At 44.7% G+C, this 18,523-nt stretch overlaps 1 protein-coding gene across 2 annotated transcripts in view; it reads right to left on the reverse strand.

The window, feature by feature from the left end:
• Positions 1-18,523, reverse strand: part of LOC142496516 (claudin-16-like) — a 47,594-nt gene that overhangs the window by 21,620 nt on the left and 7,451 nt on the right. The window contains exons 2-4 of one of the 2 annotated variants that reach the window (XM_075603192.1): positions 11,298-11,427; positions 1,866-1,968; positions 270-434 (exon numbers count right to left, since the gene is read on the reverse strand). In XM_075603192.1, the coding sequence (XP_075459307.1) occupies positions 270-434; positions 1,866-1,968; positions 11,298-11,427 (398 nt within the window). Of the gene's footprint in view, positions 1-269; positions 435-1,865; positions 1,969-11,297; positions 11,693-18,523 lie in introns of those variants that run through there. The other variant, XM_075603191.1, reaches the window with a different exon arrangement.

The following is an 18,523-nucleotide window of genomic DNA, read 5'->3' on the forward strand; positions in this document are numbered from 1 at the left end:
CCCAAAGATGACGTGATTGAACTAGTCCCTGCTCCCTTTCCTGCAGATCACCAAGGAGGACAACCGAAGGGAGAAGGGCCGAGCATTTCCCCTGGGAAAGGGATGGGCCCGTCCTACACAAACATTGTAAGAGAATACGCTAAATGAAAGGCTTCCCAAGTTGTAGGTTGCAGGGGGGTGGGGGTCAACCAAATCTTAGATGTAAAAGTGGTTTTGAAATGTGTCCATGCTGTGAAGAAGAAATAGATGTAAACATGCTCATACTGTACCTCCTATTCCAAATATGAAACCAGCCATGTAACACATGCGTAGTTTAATATGGGGCTCCTCCCTGAGGAACTTGACTGCGTCCAGGCCCAACACAAGTATAATGAGAGCAAAACTTGCCAAAATGTCAGCTGCGATCATCAGTGCTCTCGTAAGCACTATTTTTACTATGGAATAAAAACATGGCACATCATGCCTAAGCTCTGCACTGAATTTAGTCTACAACATAACTTTCTTCCCAATGACATTTAACGTCCAATCTCTTAACGCTCTATCTTTTTATTATTATTATTATTATTAGTAGTAGTAGTATTATTAGTATTATTATCATCGTTTATTTGTAAAGCACCAATTTATTCCGTAACGCGGTACATGGATCTTAAAAAATGTTTTGGAAGTTAAAGACATTATTATGGTTTTTTTGGGGGGTAATAACATCCTTTATTATGTAGAACTCCAGAGACATTGCATTTGAAATGTTAGCTTTGGATTTTACCATTAGCTACCTAAGAAATAATGCTGATAATTCGATTGTGCGGACGTGTGAGAAAGTAAAATAGAAGCATGTGCTGGATATTATTATTTATTTTTTAAAGCACTTTCCATCTTTGTATCATTTTCAGAAACATTTTAGGATGTATTAGTACCCGAAGTCTTTCTTGTTAACATTGTTGATTGAGAAATAGAAATATATTCTATAGTAAATGCAATGTAAGAGGAGTACCAGAGAGGGAGACGGTGAGCGTGGTTGTTTTCAGGAAAAATAGGAAAAATAGAATGAATCCCTTCCACATTTTGTTTTTTAAAGTAGAAGAATACATTGTAAAGCTTCTCACGTCTTCACATCTATATTATCACAATGCTGAGAGGCTGCATCCCTTGTGCAGTTACACTGGGGCCCCATTTCCCCGGAATATTCCCTTTGGAATTCGGAGTATGTGAAGACTCTACTGAACATCTTATGAAATCTCATAGTGAATCCCTAAATAATATGTGTGTGTTTTATTTTATAGAGAGCAAACCCGACCGTAATAAATATGTGTGCATGCAATATTTAGGAATAAGTTATCTTTAGTGATTTGCGCACTAACATGGCTATTATATACCTTTAAATGATAACTTTATCAAGTACAACAAGACTGCTCTGAAAGATGGATCTTCATTTAAACATGATATACACGGGAAGAGAATTCATTAAACGAGTTTTGGGCATCAGATGTGTCAGGTAGTTTTCACACCTGTATCTGCATTTCACACGTACACAGTGGCGGATTTCCCACTAGGCTTAGTAGCTATAGCCCCCTAGAGCGTCAAATTTTTTCGCCGGCAATTTGTTTGTGAATGTGTGTTACCTTTTCCGCAGCAGGCCCTCCCCTGTAGCGTCGCGTCCCCATGACGATGCGGCGTCAGATGCCGCGTGACGTCCGTTGCCATGATAACGCAGCGTCATGTGAAGTGACGCCAACGTGACATCGTGATGTCATATGCTGATGAGGCCCGCCCACCCCAGCGAAATCCGCCACTGCATGTACAGCATCTATGCATGCATACTGAAGGAGATTATTTGCAATGTAAGCCTTCAAAAAGTGAAAACTTACATGGATGTTCAGCTAAAATCGAATCATATTGGTCGCAGGTTTTGATTCCATCCTGAGTATTGGTCACACATTCCCACCAGAGACCACGACATTTTTGGCTGACCTAAAAGAGGAAAAATGAAAAGAGATAAAGGAAAGGGCACATCAGTATTGTTTATGATGTTTAGTAGGACTGGTCACATGCAGATGTAGCAAAGGTTATTGCTCCCCACTGGCGCGTTAAAGAGAGATACCCTGTGATATCCCACGTCCGAGCTCTTCATATCTGACCCATGAAGGGTCTGGCTGCGCCCCTTGGACTTTCTGTGCCTGGTAATCTCATACCAGTTGCAAAAACCTCTAAGTGCAGTTTTTCACGTTGCAACTCACCTCTGATTTAAGCTAATTTAAATGTTTACGATAAATGCTTGTAAAATGTTTAAATATAATACTTTAATACTTTTTCCTGTATCAATTTAAATTGCAATAAGCTTGTGGCCCTTCTGCTTCTGAATCTTTTCTGATCCCACCCGTTTGGAAGACTAGTTGATGAGCCCTTATCATTGCCATTCAATCATATGGAAACTCTTTGATATTCTGCGTAATGATGCAATATATCAGCGAGGGCAATGAAGTCTGTTACATCTGCATCTGATTTAACTATGTGGGTAATAAGAGTCATGCAGTAGTGCAACGACAAAACAAGTAAATGTAGTTTTGTATAGTGACGCTCGGTATAAGTTGCAATGTTTTTTTGCAGACTTCCGAATCCATAAAAACACATAAGAAAAAGCCCTTTTTATTTTTCCAATGGCCCTCACATAAATACAAGTAATAATAATAGAAAACAAACATATGTGTGTTCTTTTTACATATGTGTTGTGTTGCAATGCATAGCATGTCCTCTGGCTGAGATATTTATTTGCTTTGAAGTGGGCGTAAAAAAGGTTCACATATGTTTCTCATAGGAAGCTATATTTTTTCTGCCTTGATTAAATGTGTAGTAAATGTCTTCCCTCCCCACCCCCCACCCCCACAAAAAAAAAATGCATGACAGACGGCCATTAAATTGCATAAATAAATCACATACTAATCGAATGATTTAAAATGTAATTAAAAACAAAGAGCAACATACGGTAGGTTAAAGGAAGTCCCCGACCCAAAGAGTTTACAATCGAATGGAATGATGGGGGACATTTCCACACAGTAGCAATCATTTCCAAGTAGGGTTGCCAGGTGTCCGGTATTGAACGGGACTGTCCTGTCTTTGGATACTCTGTCCAGTAAAAAATGAGAGGTACTGTAATACTGGACATGTATGTGTCCGGTATTTTCCTCCCTGGGCATAGTGACCTGACGCACCTTTCACCATTGAGTCAGGTATTTTTGGAGAAGCCACCTGGCAACCCTAGTTCCAAGTGCATTTATACCCCCAGCCCTTGTAATACTAGTGTATATGAGGTGTATGGCATGAGGAAAATATGATTTATGGTTTAATAAGAATCTCTGTTATGTGTGAAAGACAATAGATCATTATGATTATTTAGTGTGTAAATGCCCCTGTAATGAGATGCGCAGTGTAAATGCCCCCGTAATGAGATGCGCAGTGTAAATGCCCCTGTAATGAGATGCGCGGTGTAAATGCCCCCGTAATGAGATGCGCGGTGTAAATGCCCCTGTAATGAGATGCGCGGTGTAAATGCCCCTGTAATGAGATGCGCGGTGTAAATGCCCCGGTAATGAGATGCGCGGTGTAAATGCCCCGGTAATGAGATGCGCGGTGTAAATGCCCCGGTAATGAGATGCGCGGTGTAAATGCCCCTGTAATGAGATGCGCGGTGTAAATGCCCCTGTAATGAGATGCGCGGTGTAAATGCCCCTGTAATGAGATGCGCGGTGTAAATGCCCCTGTAATGAGATGCGCGGTGTAAATGCCCCTGTAATGAGATGCGCGGTGTAAATGCCCCTGTAATGAGATGCGCAGTGTAAATGCCCCTGTAATGAGATGCGCAGTGTAAATGCCCCTGTAATGAGATGCGCAGTGTAAATGCCCCCGTAATGAGATGCGCAGTGTAAATGCCCCCGTAATGAGATGCGCAGTGTAAATGCCCCTGTAATGAGATGCGCAGTGTAAATGCCCCGTAATGAGATGCGCAGTGTAAATGCCCCCGTAATGAGATGCGCAGTGTAAATGCCCCCGTAATGAGATGCGCGGTGTAAATGCCCCCGTAATGAGATGCGCGGTGTAAATGCCCCCGTAATGAGATGCGCGGTGTAAATGCCCCCGTAATGAGATGCGCGGTGTAAATGCCCCTGTAATGAGATGCGCGGTGTAAATGCCCCGGTAATGAGATGCGCGGTGTAAATGCCCCTGTAATGAGATGCGCGGTGTAAATGCCCCGGTAATGAGATGCGCGGTGTAAATGCCCCTGTAATGAGATGCGCGGTGTAAATGCCCCTGTAATGAGATGCGCGGTGTAAATGCCCCTGTAATGAGATGCGCGGTGTAAATGCCCCTGTAATGAGATGCGCAGTGTAAATGCCCCTGTAATGAGATGCGCAGTGTAAATGCCCCTGTAATGAGATGCGCAGTGTAAATGCCCCGTAATGAGATGCGCAGTGTAAATGCCCCCGTAATGAGATGCGCAGTGTAAATGCCCCCGCAATGAGATGCGCAGTGTAAATGCCCCCGTAATGAGATGCGCAGTGTAAATGCCCCCGTAATGAGATGCGCAGTGTAAATGCCCCCGTAATGAGATGCGCAGTGTAAATGCCCCGTAATGAGATGCGCAGTGTAAATGCCCCCGTAATGAGATGCGCAGTGTAAATGCCCCCGTAATGAGATGCGCAGTGTAAATGCCCCCGCAATGAGATGCGCAGTGTAAATGCCCCCGCAATGAGATGCGCAGTGTAAATGCCCCTTAATGAGATGCGCAGTGTAAATGCCCCGTAATGAGATGCGCAGTGTAAATGCCCCCGTAATGAGATGCGCAGTGTAAATGCCCTGTAATGAGATGCGCAGTGTAAATGCCCCCGTAATGAGATGCGCAGTGTAAATGCCCCGTAATGAGATGCGCAGTGTAAATGCCCCCGTAATGAGATGCGCAGTGTAAATGCCCCCGTAATGAGATGCGCAGTGTAAATGCCCCCGTAATGAGATGCGCTGTGTAAATGCCCCCGTAATGAGATGCGCAGTGTAAATGCCCCTGTAATGAGATGCGCAGTGTAAATGCCCCCGTAATGAGATGCGCAGTGTAAATGCCCCCGTAATGAGATGCGCAGTGTAAATGCCCCCGTAATGAGATGCGCAGTGTAAATGCCCCCGTAATGAGATGCGCAGTGTAAATGCCCCTGTAATGAGATGCGCAGTGTAAATGCCCCGTAATGAGATGCGCAGTGTAAATGCCCCTGTAATGAGATGCGCAGTGTAAATGCCCCTGTAATGAGATGCGCAGTGTAAATGCCCCTGTAATCTGATGCGCAGTGTAAATGCCCCGTAATGAGATGCGCAGTGTAAATGCCCCTGTAATGAGATGCTCAGTGTAAATGCCCCGTAATGAGATGCGCAGTGTAAATGCCCCGTAATGAGATGCGCAGTGTAAATGCCCCGTAATGAGATGCGCAGTGTAAATTCCCCTGTAATGAGATGCGCAGTGTAAGTGCCCCTGTAATGAGATGCGCAGTGTAAATGCCCCGTAATGTGATGCGCAGTGTAAATGCCCCTGTAATGAGATGCGCAGTGTAAATGCCCCTGTAATGAGATGCGCAGTGTAAATGCCCCTGTAATGAGATGCGCAGTGTAAATGCCCCTGTAATGAGATGCACAGTGTAAGTGCCCCTGTAATGAGATGCGCAGTGTAAATGCCGCAGTGTAAATGTCCCATAATGAGATGCGCAGTGTAAATGCCCCGTAATGAGTTTTGCAGTGTAAATGCCCCTGTAATGAGATGCACAGTGTAAATGCCCCGTAATGAGATGCGCAGTGTAAATGCCCCTGTAATGAGATGCGCAGTGTAAATGCCCCTGTAATGAGATGCGCAGTGTAAGTGCCCCTGTAATGAGATGCGCAGTGTAAATGCCCCTGTAATGAGAAGCGCAGTGTAAATGCCCCTGTAATGAGATGCGACATAAGCCCGGCTCTTTATTAAGAAGTAATATCTATAATCACTGGTTGCATTTCTGAATGTAATTCTGCAGACTCCTGCCTACTTCTAACTCCTAGCTTTAGACAGCATGGTTTTTGGCTCTGGGGGTTTCTCTTCCACGTGCCAATACCCTATTTTCTCACACTGTTGTCACTTACACTGGGCCACCAGATCACCTGTGAACCCTAGAATGTATATATTGTATTCCTCTGCTTTCTGAGGTAATGTATAGATATGACAGGCTTCATTGTCCCCTCTGCTGTGTTATGGTTGGATATGCTGTTATATTCTGCACCAATACTGCCATTATTGCATTATACAGGCATACCCCGCATTAACGTACGCAATGGGACCGGAGCATGTATGTAAAGTGAAAATGTACTTAAAGTGAAGCACTGCCTTTTTCCCACTTTTGATGCACGTACTGTACTGCAATCATCATATACGTGCATAACTGATGTAAATAAGGCATGTGTAACAGGCTTTATAGTCTCCCTGCTTGTGCACAGCTTTGGTACAGGTAGGGAGCCGGTATTGCTGTTCAGGACTTGCTGATAGGCGCATGCGTGAGCTTCTGTTTGCCTATTGAGCGAAATGTACTTACTCGCGAGTGTACTTAAAGTGAGTGTCCTTAAAGCGGGGTATGCCTGTAACTGGATATTTGGGGTTATCTGAGGGAACCATGTCATGTACTACATCTGTATGTATCCTTATAGGCTATTATTTAAATCCCTGGTCTCCGATTGGTCAAAATTCCAGACATTATTCATTCAGCCAAGTTTTCATTTCCAACCAATCAGCTTTCACTTGTCATACAGTGAGTCAGAGCAGTTCTCAGACAGAGGAGGTGATTGGCTAGAAGGCACCAGCCAGGCACTGCCTCTACTCCCTGCCTGCAGAGAGCTCCACACAGAAGACACTGAGGAGAAAGGAGAGTTACTGTGTGTGTGAGTATAGAGGGAATGGGTGTGATTATAGAGGTTGTGGGTCTCTGTAGTGTCTGTGGGTGCATGTGTCGATGGAGAGCTACAGTGCGTGTGTGTGTGTGTGAAGATGGAGAGCTGCAGTGTGTGTGTGTGTGTGTGTGTGTGTGAAGATGGAGAGCTGCAGTGTGTGTGTGTGTGTGTGTGTGTGAAGACGGAGAGCTGCAGTGTGTATGTGTGTGTGAAGATGGAGAGCTGCAGTGTGTGTGTGTGTGTGTGTGTGAGTGTAAGAAGATGGAGAGCTGCAGTGTGTGTGTGTGTGTGTGTGTGTGTGTGTGTGTGTGTGTGTGTGTGTGTGTGTGTGTGTGTGTGTGTGTGTGTGTGTGAAGATGGAGAGCTGCAGTGTGTGTGTGTGTGTGTGTGTGTGTGAAGACAAAGAGCTGCTGTGTGTATGTGTGTGTGTGAAGATGGAGAGCTGCAGTGTGTGTGTGTGAAGACGGAGAGCTGCAGAGTGTGTGTGTGGGTGTGTGAGAGTGGTGTGTGTGTGTGAGAGTGTGTAAGAAGATGGAGAGCTGCAGTGTGTGTGTGTGTGTGTGTGTTTGTGAAGATGGAGAGCTGCAGTGTGTGTGTGTGTGTGTGAGTGTGTGAAAACAGAAAGCTGCAGTGTGTGTGTGTGTGTGTGAAGACGGAGAGCTGCAGCGTGTGTGTGTGTGAGAAGATGGAGAGCTGCAGTGTGTGTGTGTGTGTGTGTGTGTGTGTGAAGACGGAGAGCTGCAGTGTGTGTATGTGTGTGTGAAGATGGAGAGCTGCAGTGTGTGTGTGTGTGAGTGTAAGAAGATGGAGAGCTGCAGTGTGTGTGTGTGTGAAGATGGAGAGCTGCAGTGTGTGTGTGTGTGTGTGTGTGTGTGAAGACAAAGAGCTGCTGTGTGTATGTGTGTGTGTGTGTGTGAGAAGATGGAGAGCTGCAGTGTGTATGTGTGTGTGTGTGTGAAGATGTAGAGCTGCAGTGTGTGTGTGTGTGTGTGTGTGTGTGTGTGTGTGTGTGTGTGTGTGTGTGTGTGTGTGTGTGTGTGTGTGTGTGAAGACGGAGAGCTGCAGAGTGTGTGTGTGTGTGTGTGAGAAGATGAGAGCTGCAGTGTGTGTGTGTGTGTGTGTGAGTGGTGTGTGTGTGAGAGTGTGTAAGAAGATGGAGAGCTGCTGTGTGTGTGTGTGTGTGTGTTTGTGAAGATGGAGAGCTGCAGTGTGTGTGTGTGTGAGTGTGTGAAAACAGAGAGCTGCAGTGTGTGTGTGTGTGTGTGTGTGTGTGTGTGTGTGTGTCTGTGTGTGTGTGTGTGTGTGTGTGTGTGTGTGTGTGTGTGTGTGTGTGTGTGAAGACGGAGAGCTGCAGTGTGTGTGTGTGTGAGAAGATGGAGAGCTGCAGTGTGTGTGTGTGTGAGAGAGTGGGGTGTGTGTGTGTGAGAGTGTGTAAGAAGATGGAGAGCTGCAGCGTGTGTGTGTGTGTTTGTGAAGATGGAAAGCTGCAGTGTGTGTGTGAAAACAGAGAGCTGCAGTGTGTGTGTGTGTGTGTGTGTGTGTGTGTGTGTGTGTGTGTGTGTGTGTGTGTGTGTGTGTGTGTGTGTGTGTGTGTGTGTGTGAAGATGGAGAGCTGCAGTGAGTGTGAGAAGATGGAGAGCTGCAGTGTGTGTAAGTGTGAGAAGATGGAGAGCTGCAGTGTGCGTGTGCGTGTGTGTGTGTTTGTGTGAGAGAGAGAGAGAAAATGGAGAGCAGCAGTGTGTGTGAGTGCGTATGTACAGTATGTATGTCTTCATTTATATAGCGTCATTAGTGTACATAGCGCTTCACAGCAGTAATACACGTAACAATCATATTAATAACAAATAATACAAATAACAGATCATGTGAATGAGGGCTTCAGACATAAAAGTAACATTTTAGAAGAGGAGCCTGCTCCGAAGAGCTTACAGTCTAATTAGTAGGTAGGAAGAACGTACAGAGACAGTAGGAGGGCATTCTGGTAAGTGCGTGTGCAAGGGGCCAAGCTTTATGTATCATGTGTATAGTATTAGCCACGGTGCTACTCTTATGCTTCTTTAAACAAGTGTGTCTTAAGGTGGATAGAGACGGTGCTAGTCGGGTATTGAGGGAAAGGGCATTCCAGAGGTGTGGGGCAGTCAGTGAGAAAGGTTTAAGGCAGGAGAGGGTTTTAGATACAAAAGGGGTAGAGAGAAGACATCCTTGAGCAGAACGCAAGAGTCGGGATGGTGCATAGCGAGAAATTAGGGCTGAGATGTAAGGAGGGGAAGAAGAGTGTAAAGCTTTAAAAGTGAGGAGGAGAATTGAGTGCGAGATGCGGGATTTGATAGGAAGCCTGGAGAGGGATTTCATGAGGGGATTCGTTGAGACAGATTTAGGAAAGAGTAGAGTGATTCTGGCAGCAGCATTTAGGATAGATTGTAGGGGAGACAGGTGAGAGGCAGGAAGGCCGGACAGCAGGAGGTTACTGTAATCAAGACGGGAGAGAATGAGGGCCTGAGTCAGAGTTTTAGCAGTCGAGCAACAGAGGAAAGGGCGTATCCTGGTAATATTGCGTAGGAAAACGTGACAGGTTTTAGATATGTTTTGAATGTGAGGGGAGAATGTGAGAGAGGAGTCGAGTGGGACCCCTAGGCAGCGTGCTGCAGTGTGTGTGTGGGTATGTGTGTATGTGTGTGTGTGTGAAGATGGAGAGCTGCAGTGTGTGTGTGTGTGTGTGTGTGAGAGAAGATGGAGAGCTGCAGTGCGTGTGTGTGAGTGTGAGAAGATGGAGAGCTGCAGTGTGTGTGAGTGTGAGAAGATGGAGAGCTGCAGTGTTTGTGTGTGTGGGTATGTGAAGATGGAGAGCTGCAGTGTGTGTGTGTGTGTGTGTGTGTGTGTGTGTGTGTGTGTGTGAGTGAGTGAGTGAGTGCGAGAAGATGGAGAGCTGCAGTGTGTGTGTGCGTGTGTGAGAGAAGATGGAGACCTTGTGTGTGTGTGTGGGTATGTGAGTGTGTGAGAAGATGGAGAGCTGCAGTGTGTGTGTGTGTGTGTGTGTGTGAGTGTGAGAAGATGGAGAGCTGCAGTGTGTGTATGTGTGTGTGTGTGTGTGTGTGTGTGTGAGAAGATGGAGAGCTGCAGTGTGTGTGAGTGTGAGAAGATGAAGAGCTGCAGTATGTGTGTGTGTGTATGTGTGTGAAGATGGAGAGCTGCAGTGTGTATGTGTGTCTGTGTGTGAGTGAGTGCGATAAGATGGAGAGCTGCAGTGTGTGTGTGTGAAGATGGAGAGCTGGTGTGTGTGTGGGGGGGGGGTATGTGAATGTGTGAGAGATGGAGAGTTGCAGTGTGTGAGTGTGAGTGTGAGAAAATGGAGAGCTGCAGTGTGTGTGTGTGTGCGTGTGAAGATGGAGAGCTGCAGTGCGTGTGTGTGTGTGAGAAGATGGAGAGCTGCAGTGTGTGTGTGTGCGTGCGTGTGCGTGTGAAGATGGAGAGCTGCAGTGCGTGTGTGTGAGTGAGTGTGAGAAGATGGAGAGATGCAGTGTTTGTGAGTGTGAGAAGATGGAGAGCTGCTGTGTGTGTTTGTGTGTGTGAGTGTGTGAGAAGATGGAGAGCTGCTGTGGGTCTGCATGTAGGGGTGAGGTGGCTGTACTTTGTGTGGAGGAAGATGGAGAGCTGGTGTGTGTGTGAAGATAGAGAGTTGCAGCGTGTGTATAGATGGGGGCTGCAGTATGTGTGTTTGTGTATAAAGAGGGGCTGAAGCGTGTGTGTTTGTGTGTATAGAGGGGTCTGCAGAGTGTGTATTTATGTGTGTGCTTGTGTGTATAGAGGGGGGCTTTACTGTATATACAAGTTTATTTTAATAAACAAGGACAGTAAAAGCACACATGAAAATGTAGAATATCATGTTTATAAAAATCATTATTATACAAAAGTGTCTATATTATTTATGAAAAAGGCATACATTTAGCCTATAATAGTAATAATTCCCTCAGAACAGAGCATTTCTGGCCAATAATGCCCTGGCTAGGTTAAAGTACCTCGGCTTTGCCTTAGGCCTTCAACTCTTCCAGCCAGGGCATTATTGGCCAGTAATGCCCTGTTCTTCAGGGATTATTACTTAAATAACAATGACAAAAGATTTGCTTTAATCAGATAAATATGGTTCCTCACTATCAGAGTTATTCAACTACTGCTATGTGAGATATAGAGTAGCGGTTATTATTACTTAAAGGCTGGGAAAACCAATGTGTAATATTACTATGCCACTAGTGCTATCCTTTGAGACACCATTGCTCAATGCAGTTCTCTATATTCTTGTGAATTAACCTGTTCATATGGAATCCCAAATGAGAAACCCCTAGTAGTGTGCTCACCTCTAAGCTGTCATCTGCATTTACCATCCAGCAGTCGGTCCACGTAGCTACGATCAGGAATACCGTAGAGACGAAAGCCAGACAGAGGGCCATAAACTGCAGCACCACAATCATTCTCAACTCTGGAGGACTCCAAAACACAAATAACTGTTTACATATCAGGGATAGGCATAACATGAGCTAGAAATCACACCATGAATTACATGTGCACCTCACACAGTAGAGGTGGTAGATACTGAAATAGTAAGGGAGTCCAAAAATGATTGGGATGGATGCAAGACCATATGTGGTATAAAAGAAACCAAAATATCTAATAGGGTATGAGGTTTTATGAATCACAATGGATTGGAGAATGGGCAGACTAGGACTTCCAAGAGGTTCCTGTTTGCCGTAAACGTCTCTTTATAAGTTTCCATGTGGCTAAATGGAAAGATAACTAAAAGGGAAATGTGATTTATTTATTATTTATTTATAAAATGTTTTACCAGGAAGTAATACATTGAGAGTTACCTCTTGTTTTCAAGTATGTCCTGGGCAATGTGATATATGGTGCCTTCATATATATATTTTTTATGCAAACGCTATAAAAATAACAAGCACCAATATTTAACCCAGGGGTTCTCACATTTTTACCTTCTCATGGACCATTAGAAGAACCGGTAATTTAGTTAGGTCTGTTCAAAATCTAATAAAAATACTAGAGCTAATTATGAAAACAAATGTCATTGAAATATAACTAGGTTTCTAGCAGCTGTGGTGGTCCTGGAGAGAAATATTTTTTTTTCAGATAAAGGTAATTTACAAACATGAGAACAACCAAACTAGATTGTGCAGGGTTCTGGGAATTTGTGTATATCATTGTGCCCAGCAGCCCTCCTGCCCCCCACCAGTCATGGAATTAGTTTCACATAATAGAGAGGATTCTGGAACTGGAGCTGTCAGGCGCAGAATGGTGTGCATGTGAGTCTCCCTTCAATCCGGTTTACTTGTTGTGACGAATACTGTAAACTCTGGGAGCAAGCTGATTCAGAAAATATTTCATGAAACAACAGAAGTTGCATTTCTGATTCTCTGCTGTCTTAAACATGAGGGGGGACGTTGAATTCCAAAAGTGAAAGGGTGGAGGCGGGAGGGTAAGATTCCTTGTATTGGAGATTGTTATACATTTAGGATGCATCACTTTGTACTTGCAGATGTCCCACCACAGCATAAAACAGGTTTGGGTATCCTGAGTGAAAACTGTGTCTGTCATTTCGAATTTACTTTTGCTTTTGTGTTCACCATAATCTGGTTGTGAGGTGTTGCTCAGACTTTACATTTAGAAGATAACGGGGGGCCTTTTATTGCAGGCCACAAGGCTCAGCGTTCAGATGGGGGAAACATGTTTGCTGTTCGGCAGTAATATGTTGTGTCAATGGTTTAAAAATGACTGTAGCTCAGCAGATATCCTCACTGCAGCTGAAATTATGGATTACTGCAAGATGTGTCTGTTTTTCACGTTTCCAAGTGAGAAGTCTCTAAACCGCCCAAGCTCTTTAGACTTCATTTTATATTGCTACAGAAAGATATATGCCATCTTCTTTAAAAAAGGACGAGGAATGATATGCCTGTAAACAGAGTATAGTGGTACTCTTGGTTTGTAGGTAAAAGGTGCCCCATAAACCCTGGTATCATCACGCTTCAACCACTTATTGGGACACTACTGTTTCTTTCAAGTCTCATAGGCTCCAATCTACTAAGCGATGCTCTTCCATAAGCACTATCTGGTGGTGGAAGGAAGACGCCTTCTGGCACATATAAGTCAACAAGCTGTATGTTGTCTTCCAGCGCTGGACAGTGTTATGGAATAGCACTGTTTAGTTTAATATGGGCTATAACATGAGCTATAATCAGCCACCACTAAAGGAGATTGTAATAAAAAGAATGTGCAGAACGTTTTCTAAAAAAGTAAGCACTAGTATGTCGCAAAATGTAATGTAACGTCACATGAAAATATTCATCCTTAATGCCTATTTTGCACAATGGTTTGCTACTCTAAAACACTTTTAGATGATAGATTTAAGGTTTTTGGCCTCAAACCTTCACTACCAGCATGAACAAGGCAACCTCCATCGCAGGATCTTTACCATAGTGTGCGGTATTTTTATGCAACTAAACGGCTAAAACCTTTTAACCTTTTGGCCCGACCAGTAACTAGTTGGATAAAATAATACACACACAGATACCCAACAAGCTCTGAGAAACCCCAAACATTACCACATAATATATATATATATATATATATATATATATATATATATATATATATGTATCAAAAGGAGTGCTAGTGGGCGTGGCTAAACATATATAAAACAAAAAACAAACAAAGATGCCCAAATCTATTTCCATTGTGACAAAAATACATAGTGCAATACCTATGAGGTGATTTCTCTTGAAAAAGGGTCATTTAGTTCAACACTTTGGCCAAAGCTAACGGTCATGCCTTGAAGTTGACTAGCAGGCTTAAGACGCTTTGGCCAAAGGGTTGAACTAAATGTCCCTTTTTTAAGAGAATATATAATGTAGGTATTTTTGTCACATTGGAAGTAGCTTTGGGCATCTTTGTTTGTTTTTTGTTGTATACATTTAGCCACACCCACTAACACTCCTTTTGATTTTATATATATATATATATATATATATATATATATATATATATGAATAACAGGCAGTTGGCACACTGTAAACTGATAGTCCACTGATGCTTGTCCCATATATGCACATACACAAATAGATTTTACTAGATGGAGGTTTGGGAAAAACGAGACAGCACACAGCCAGGGAAATCCAGAAATGTTGTATTCAATAGAAATACATGGCACTGCATCCATTTCTATTGAATACAACATTTCTGGATTTCCCTGTGTGCTGTTACATCGCCGGAAGAAGAGATCAGTGTATCTCGAAAGCTCGCACAAATAAAAGCATTTCGTTAGCCACAGAACGGTATCATCTATTTATTTTTTGATTATATATATATATATATATATATTATATATATATATATATATATATATATATATATAAAATGTGGTAATGTTTGGGGTTTGTCTGAGCTTGTTGGGTATCTGTGTGTTTATTAACTATGTGCAGCTGGTCTCAATTGTTTTTGGGAGATTAGTGCCCCCCCCCCAAGGTTTAAGCTCACCCCTCCCCACTTTCCAAGTTGGCAGGTCAGTTTCATTTTGCTGAGTTACGACAGATCCAATGCTGATAATTCTTCCTGTAATTATACAGGTAAATAAGAATTTTAACTCAGGTAGTGTTAAGACCTCCAAACGGCCATGCCTTGAAGTTGACTAGCAGGCTTAAGATGCCTTGGCCAAAGGGTTGAACTAAATAACCCTTTTTCAAGAGAATATATAGGTATCGCACTGTGTATTTTTGTCATATTGGAAGTAGCTTTGGGAATCTTTATATGATTTTATCCATACAACAAAAAACAAACAAAGAACAGGTTTTATGGATGTCTAAGAACGGGCCTAGAATACTAACTGGGGTGTATATATTCGTATTCTCCATTTCTTTATTTATAACTGAATAATTTATTGTTATTTGAAAATAGAAATGACCTTTGCTTTGCTCAAGGTCCGCTCCCCCACCCCACTAGCTGGTGAGTGAAGTATAAGTCTGAAATCGCCCTTATTCAACCTCCTGTGTCACCTCACACAGTCACCCTAAGCGTTCTGACTGGCAAATGCACACACATCTCCAATGAGCCGACATTACACGGAAGTCACGTCAGACGTACCCGACGTACGTTTCACCTACTCGGCTTCATCGCTAGATAGCATGGATATATAAGACAGCTAGAACAAGTCTCAGTTTCGTTAAAGCTATAGAAATTGTCAATTACACTAGAATCTAGTACTCAGATACAGCTATACACAGAGGGAGAGCTCTCTCTAAATAAACAGCTCATTCAGCTTTCAAGTTAATTGTGTATATTCACCCTTCAAGTGGGATATTTTTTGCTGGGAGTCCTCTGCTACATAATAGCTGATTTTGCTTTATAGTATCTATATACTAACTCTTCCAGTGGGATACTTTACTGGGGGTGGTAAAGTATCCATGTACTCTTCTAGGCAGGTGATACTGTTAAATGGACCCTTTAAGTTCATGTTAATAGCCTGGTGTTTGTCCTCCTGATATCTATATTCCCACAGGAAACCACAAATAAACCTTAATTACAGTTTAATATCCAAGATGTTACTGTGTGGCATATAAGAAAATATCAGCATCTCTCCTAGGTCACAACTATCTCCTCTTTTAATTGTTTTCATATGTGTTCTTTTCGCCCCATTCAGGGCCCTTTTATTTAAATATACTCAATAAAGTTTAAGTTTTAAACCTGTAGGGTGTTCCTCTGAGGGCAGCTACAAGGGAATCTCTTTTCTCTCCCATTATTTATCAATAAATCATCTGGTTTTTTTTTGGAAACAAATTGCAATAGTTCATCACTTCAACAAATTAATTTCTCACCTAAAATAGTTAGCGGCATATATATAAAATGTAATTATTCATGTTCTTATCTCTGTCGCGCGTTCTCCTATTCTTTAGTGTACATTAGTATGCATCATGTTAATACAAATGAACTGTGTTAAGAATTGTTTGCGTCTACTTGCCTTTTTCGCCAAGAAAAACTGGACTGCCAATTTTGACACATTTATGGCACACAAAAGTGGTGCAGGTATGATGTGTATGTAGCCATGCTGTAAAATGGCTGCAGTCATCTCTCCTGCTGACAGTAAGGCCTGGTAAGTTATGGGCATGCCAGCAGTAATCATAGAGGTTTGCCCTCACACCCTGGTGAGGTGCCCTATGTATGGATGGGAGTGGTCACAGGCTCTGACTCCATGGTTAGTGATGGCAGAGTTTTACCAGCCCCCAGAGGATACATAAGGCACAGCACTGACCAAAAGTTAGGAGTTCAGAAGTTGTTGCTAGGCTGTAGGTGTAATTACGTTACAAGCTGCGGAATTATGAGACTGTGACCAGGGACCTGGCACAGGGTAGATATCCCTACGGGGAGAGGGAATCCCTAATCAAGGAGAAATATACCTTTCAGAGGGAAGCCGCTGAGCAATTATGTGTGGCTAGAACACTTACTGCAAGGGGCAGCTGGCCCACATCCCTCAATAAAGATGACTCTGATAAAAGATACCCTCGTGTGTAAGTGTGGAGTGATTACGCAGGGGGCTGCACCACAGAGGAGTTCCTCACCAGTACCATCCACAAGCTCAAGCTGGGATCCTGATGAGGTGGAGGCGCTGCACTGGATATAGGTAGGACTCAAGCACACTACCTCAGCGGCCTGTCTGGGTTGGCAATCCCCACACAACATCATGCGGGAGACTCAGGCGTCCTGTTGCCAACAGGTGCACCACCAGACATCACACTGTAATGGGGACTGGTTAGACTACAGGGGCCAATATGAGATTGGGTGGGTCAGGCCGGTTCAGAAAACCCGTTACATTTGGAGGCGCTGCTGAGATAGACCTGTCAACAGGACAGGCTTTGCTAGGTCACTTGGAAACAGGGAGAAGTGTCTGCTGCCACTTTGTGCTGCGTTGGGACGGACCTAGGAGTAGTCAGGGGGCTGATGGAGTTTGTCAGTTCGCAGGGACGACCTAGGGGCCTGAAAGGAGTTGGGGGTTTGGAGCCGGGCTATAGCTGTCCTAGTCACCTTGAGGTAGTGCTAGTTGGTAGGATGCCTAAAGGGATAGCCTGTTAACGTGGTCAGGAATCCTGGAGAGGGTCTGCACTAGGCTAACCAAGATAGGTAGACGCCCAAGTACTGCATGGAAGCCCCAGAGTACTCATGCCCATTCCAGACCACTTACAGTAGGGAGCACAGACTGGGAGGAAGGAGATACAGCAGACACTGAGAGAGTGAGCCTAACCTGAGGTAGTGCATACATGAGTCCAGCCTACATTAGGTACACATGGTGGTGCATCAGGGAAATCTTTATTGTGCCAGTGTGGTGGCTGCCCCGCAGAGAGGAGCCCCATGTACAATACTATTAAGTACAGCGAGGAAATGGCGACCGCAAGAAAGGAGGATCCGCGCGGTGCGGATAGTCCAAATTGGCGACCGGAGGCTGATGGGGAGAGCACACTTGGCGTGCGCCCCACTGAAGAACAAGCTGTTATCGAAATGTCTGTCACGAGCCTGCTATGGAGTGGAGTGAGAGCCGTGGCCGCCCCGTTTTGGTCCTGCCTAGGGCACCGAGGCGCTACCCTGGAGGACTGTGTTGAGGACACTGTTATAACAGGAGGAGAACACAGTGAGAGTGACTGTCAGTCGACTTGCAAACAGATGAACGCTATCTCATTTATTGATCAGACTGACAGTGCGATCCAAAATGGCGGCTCCCGCTTCCCTGGGAGACCGCGTGGGCCGATTGCAGACAATTCTGCAGATGCAAAAATTGCAAGGAATTGGCCAGAAGCGGCGCCAACAGGAGAGCCCCGCCCTAATGGGGGGTATGGCGCGAAAGCTGCGGCCGCGCCTTCATGGACAGTAACTCACTCAGCCCCAGTGCTGAGTCAACCGATTAGCCTATGGGACCCTCCCCTAATATCAACCAGGGGGAGTGGGTTCCACCTATGCCCTGTGGGTGTAAATCCCGCGGGCCCCGGAGCTGGTGCGCCGACGGCACAATTACCAGAAGTAGTTCCGGCAGCTGGAGTTGGGTGCAAAAAGGAAGGGTACTTTGCACGCAAGGCAGCTGAAAGAAAACGGCTGGAATTGGCGGCAAAAGAGGAACCCCACCCTGTTGGGGATAAGCGCGCGAAAGCTGTGGCCGTGCCCTCTAGGACTGAAAGAGGTGCGGCCACAATTAAAGGACATCCTATCCCATTGTGGGACCCGCCCATAATCGCTACTCTTGGGGGCAGATTCCAATTGTGTCAGATGAGGGCGGAGCTGAACCAAGGAGTGGCTGACAATCCAACCCCTGTTGGTCACTCACGCGGAACCAGCTTCCAGAACAGAGCATTGTTGAAAGTGGCTCCCACCAGGACAATGGCCTGCTCCCCAGACGTGAACCGGATGGTGTCTACTCAACCCTATGCAGTACCAGGGGGGGTACTGGTGATACGCGTAGGGGACGCGGAGACAGTGGTGGGCCTCTGCCTGCAATGCAGAATGCCCGGCGGTACCATGGGCACAGTGGCACGCTGTC

This window comes from Ascaphus truei, chromosome 6 (genome assembly GCF_040206685.1).
Source record: "Ascaphus truei isolate aAscTru1 chromosome 6, aAscTru1.hap1, whole genome shotgun sequence".
Taxonomy (NCBI): Eukaryota; Metazoa; Chordata; class Amphibia; order Anura; family Ascaphidae; genus Ascaphus; species Ascaphus truei.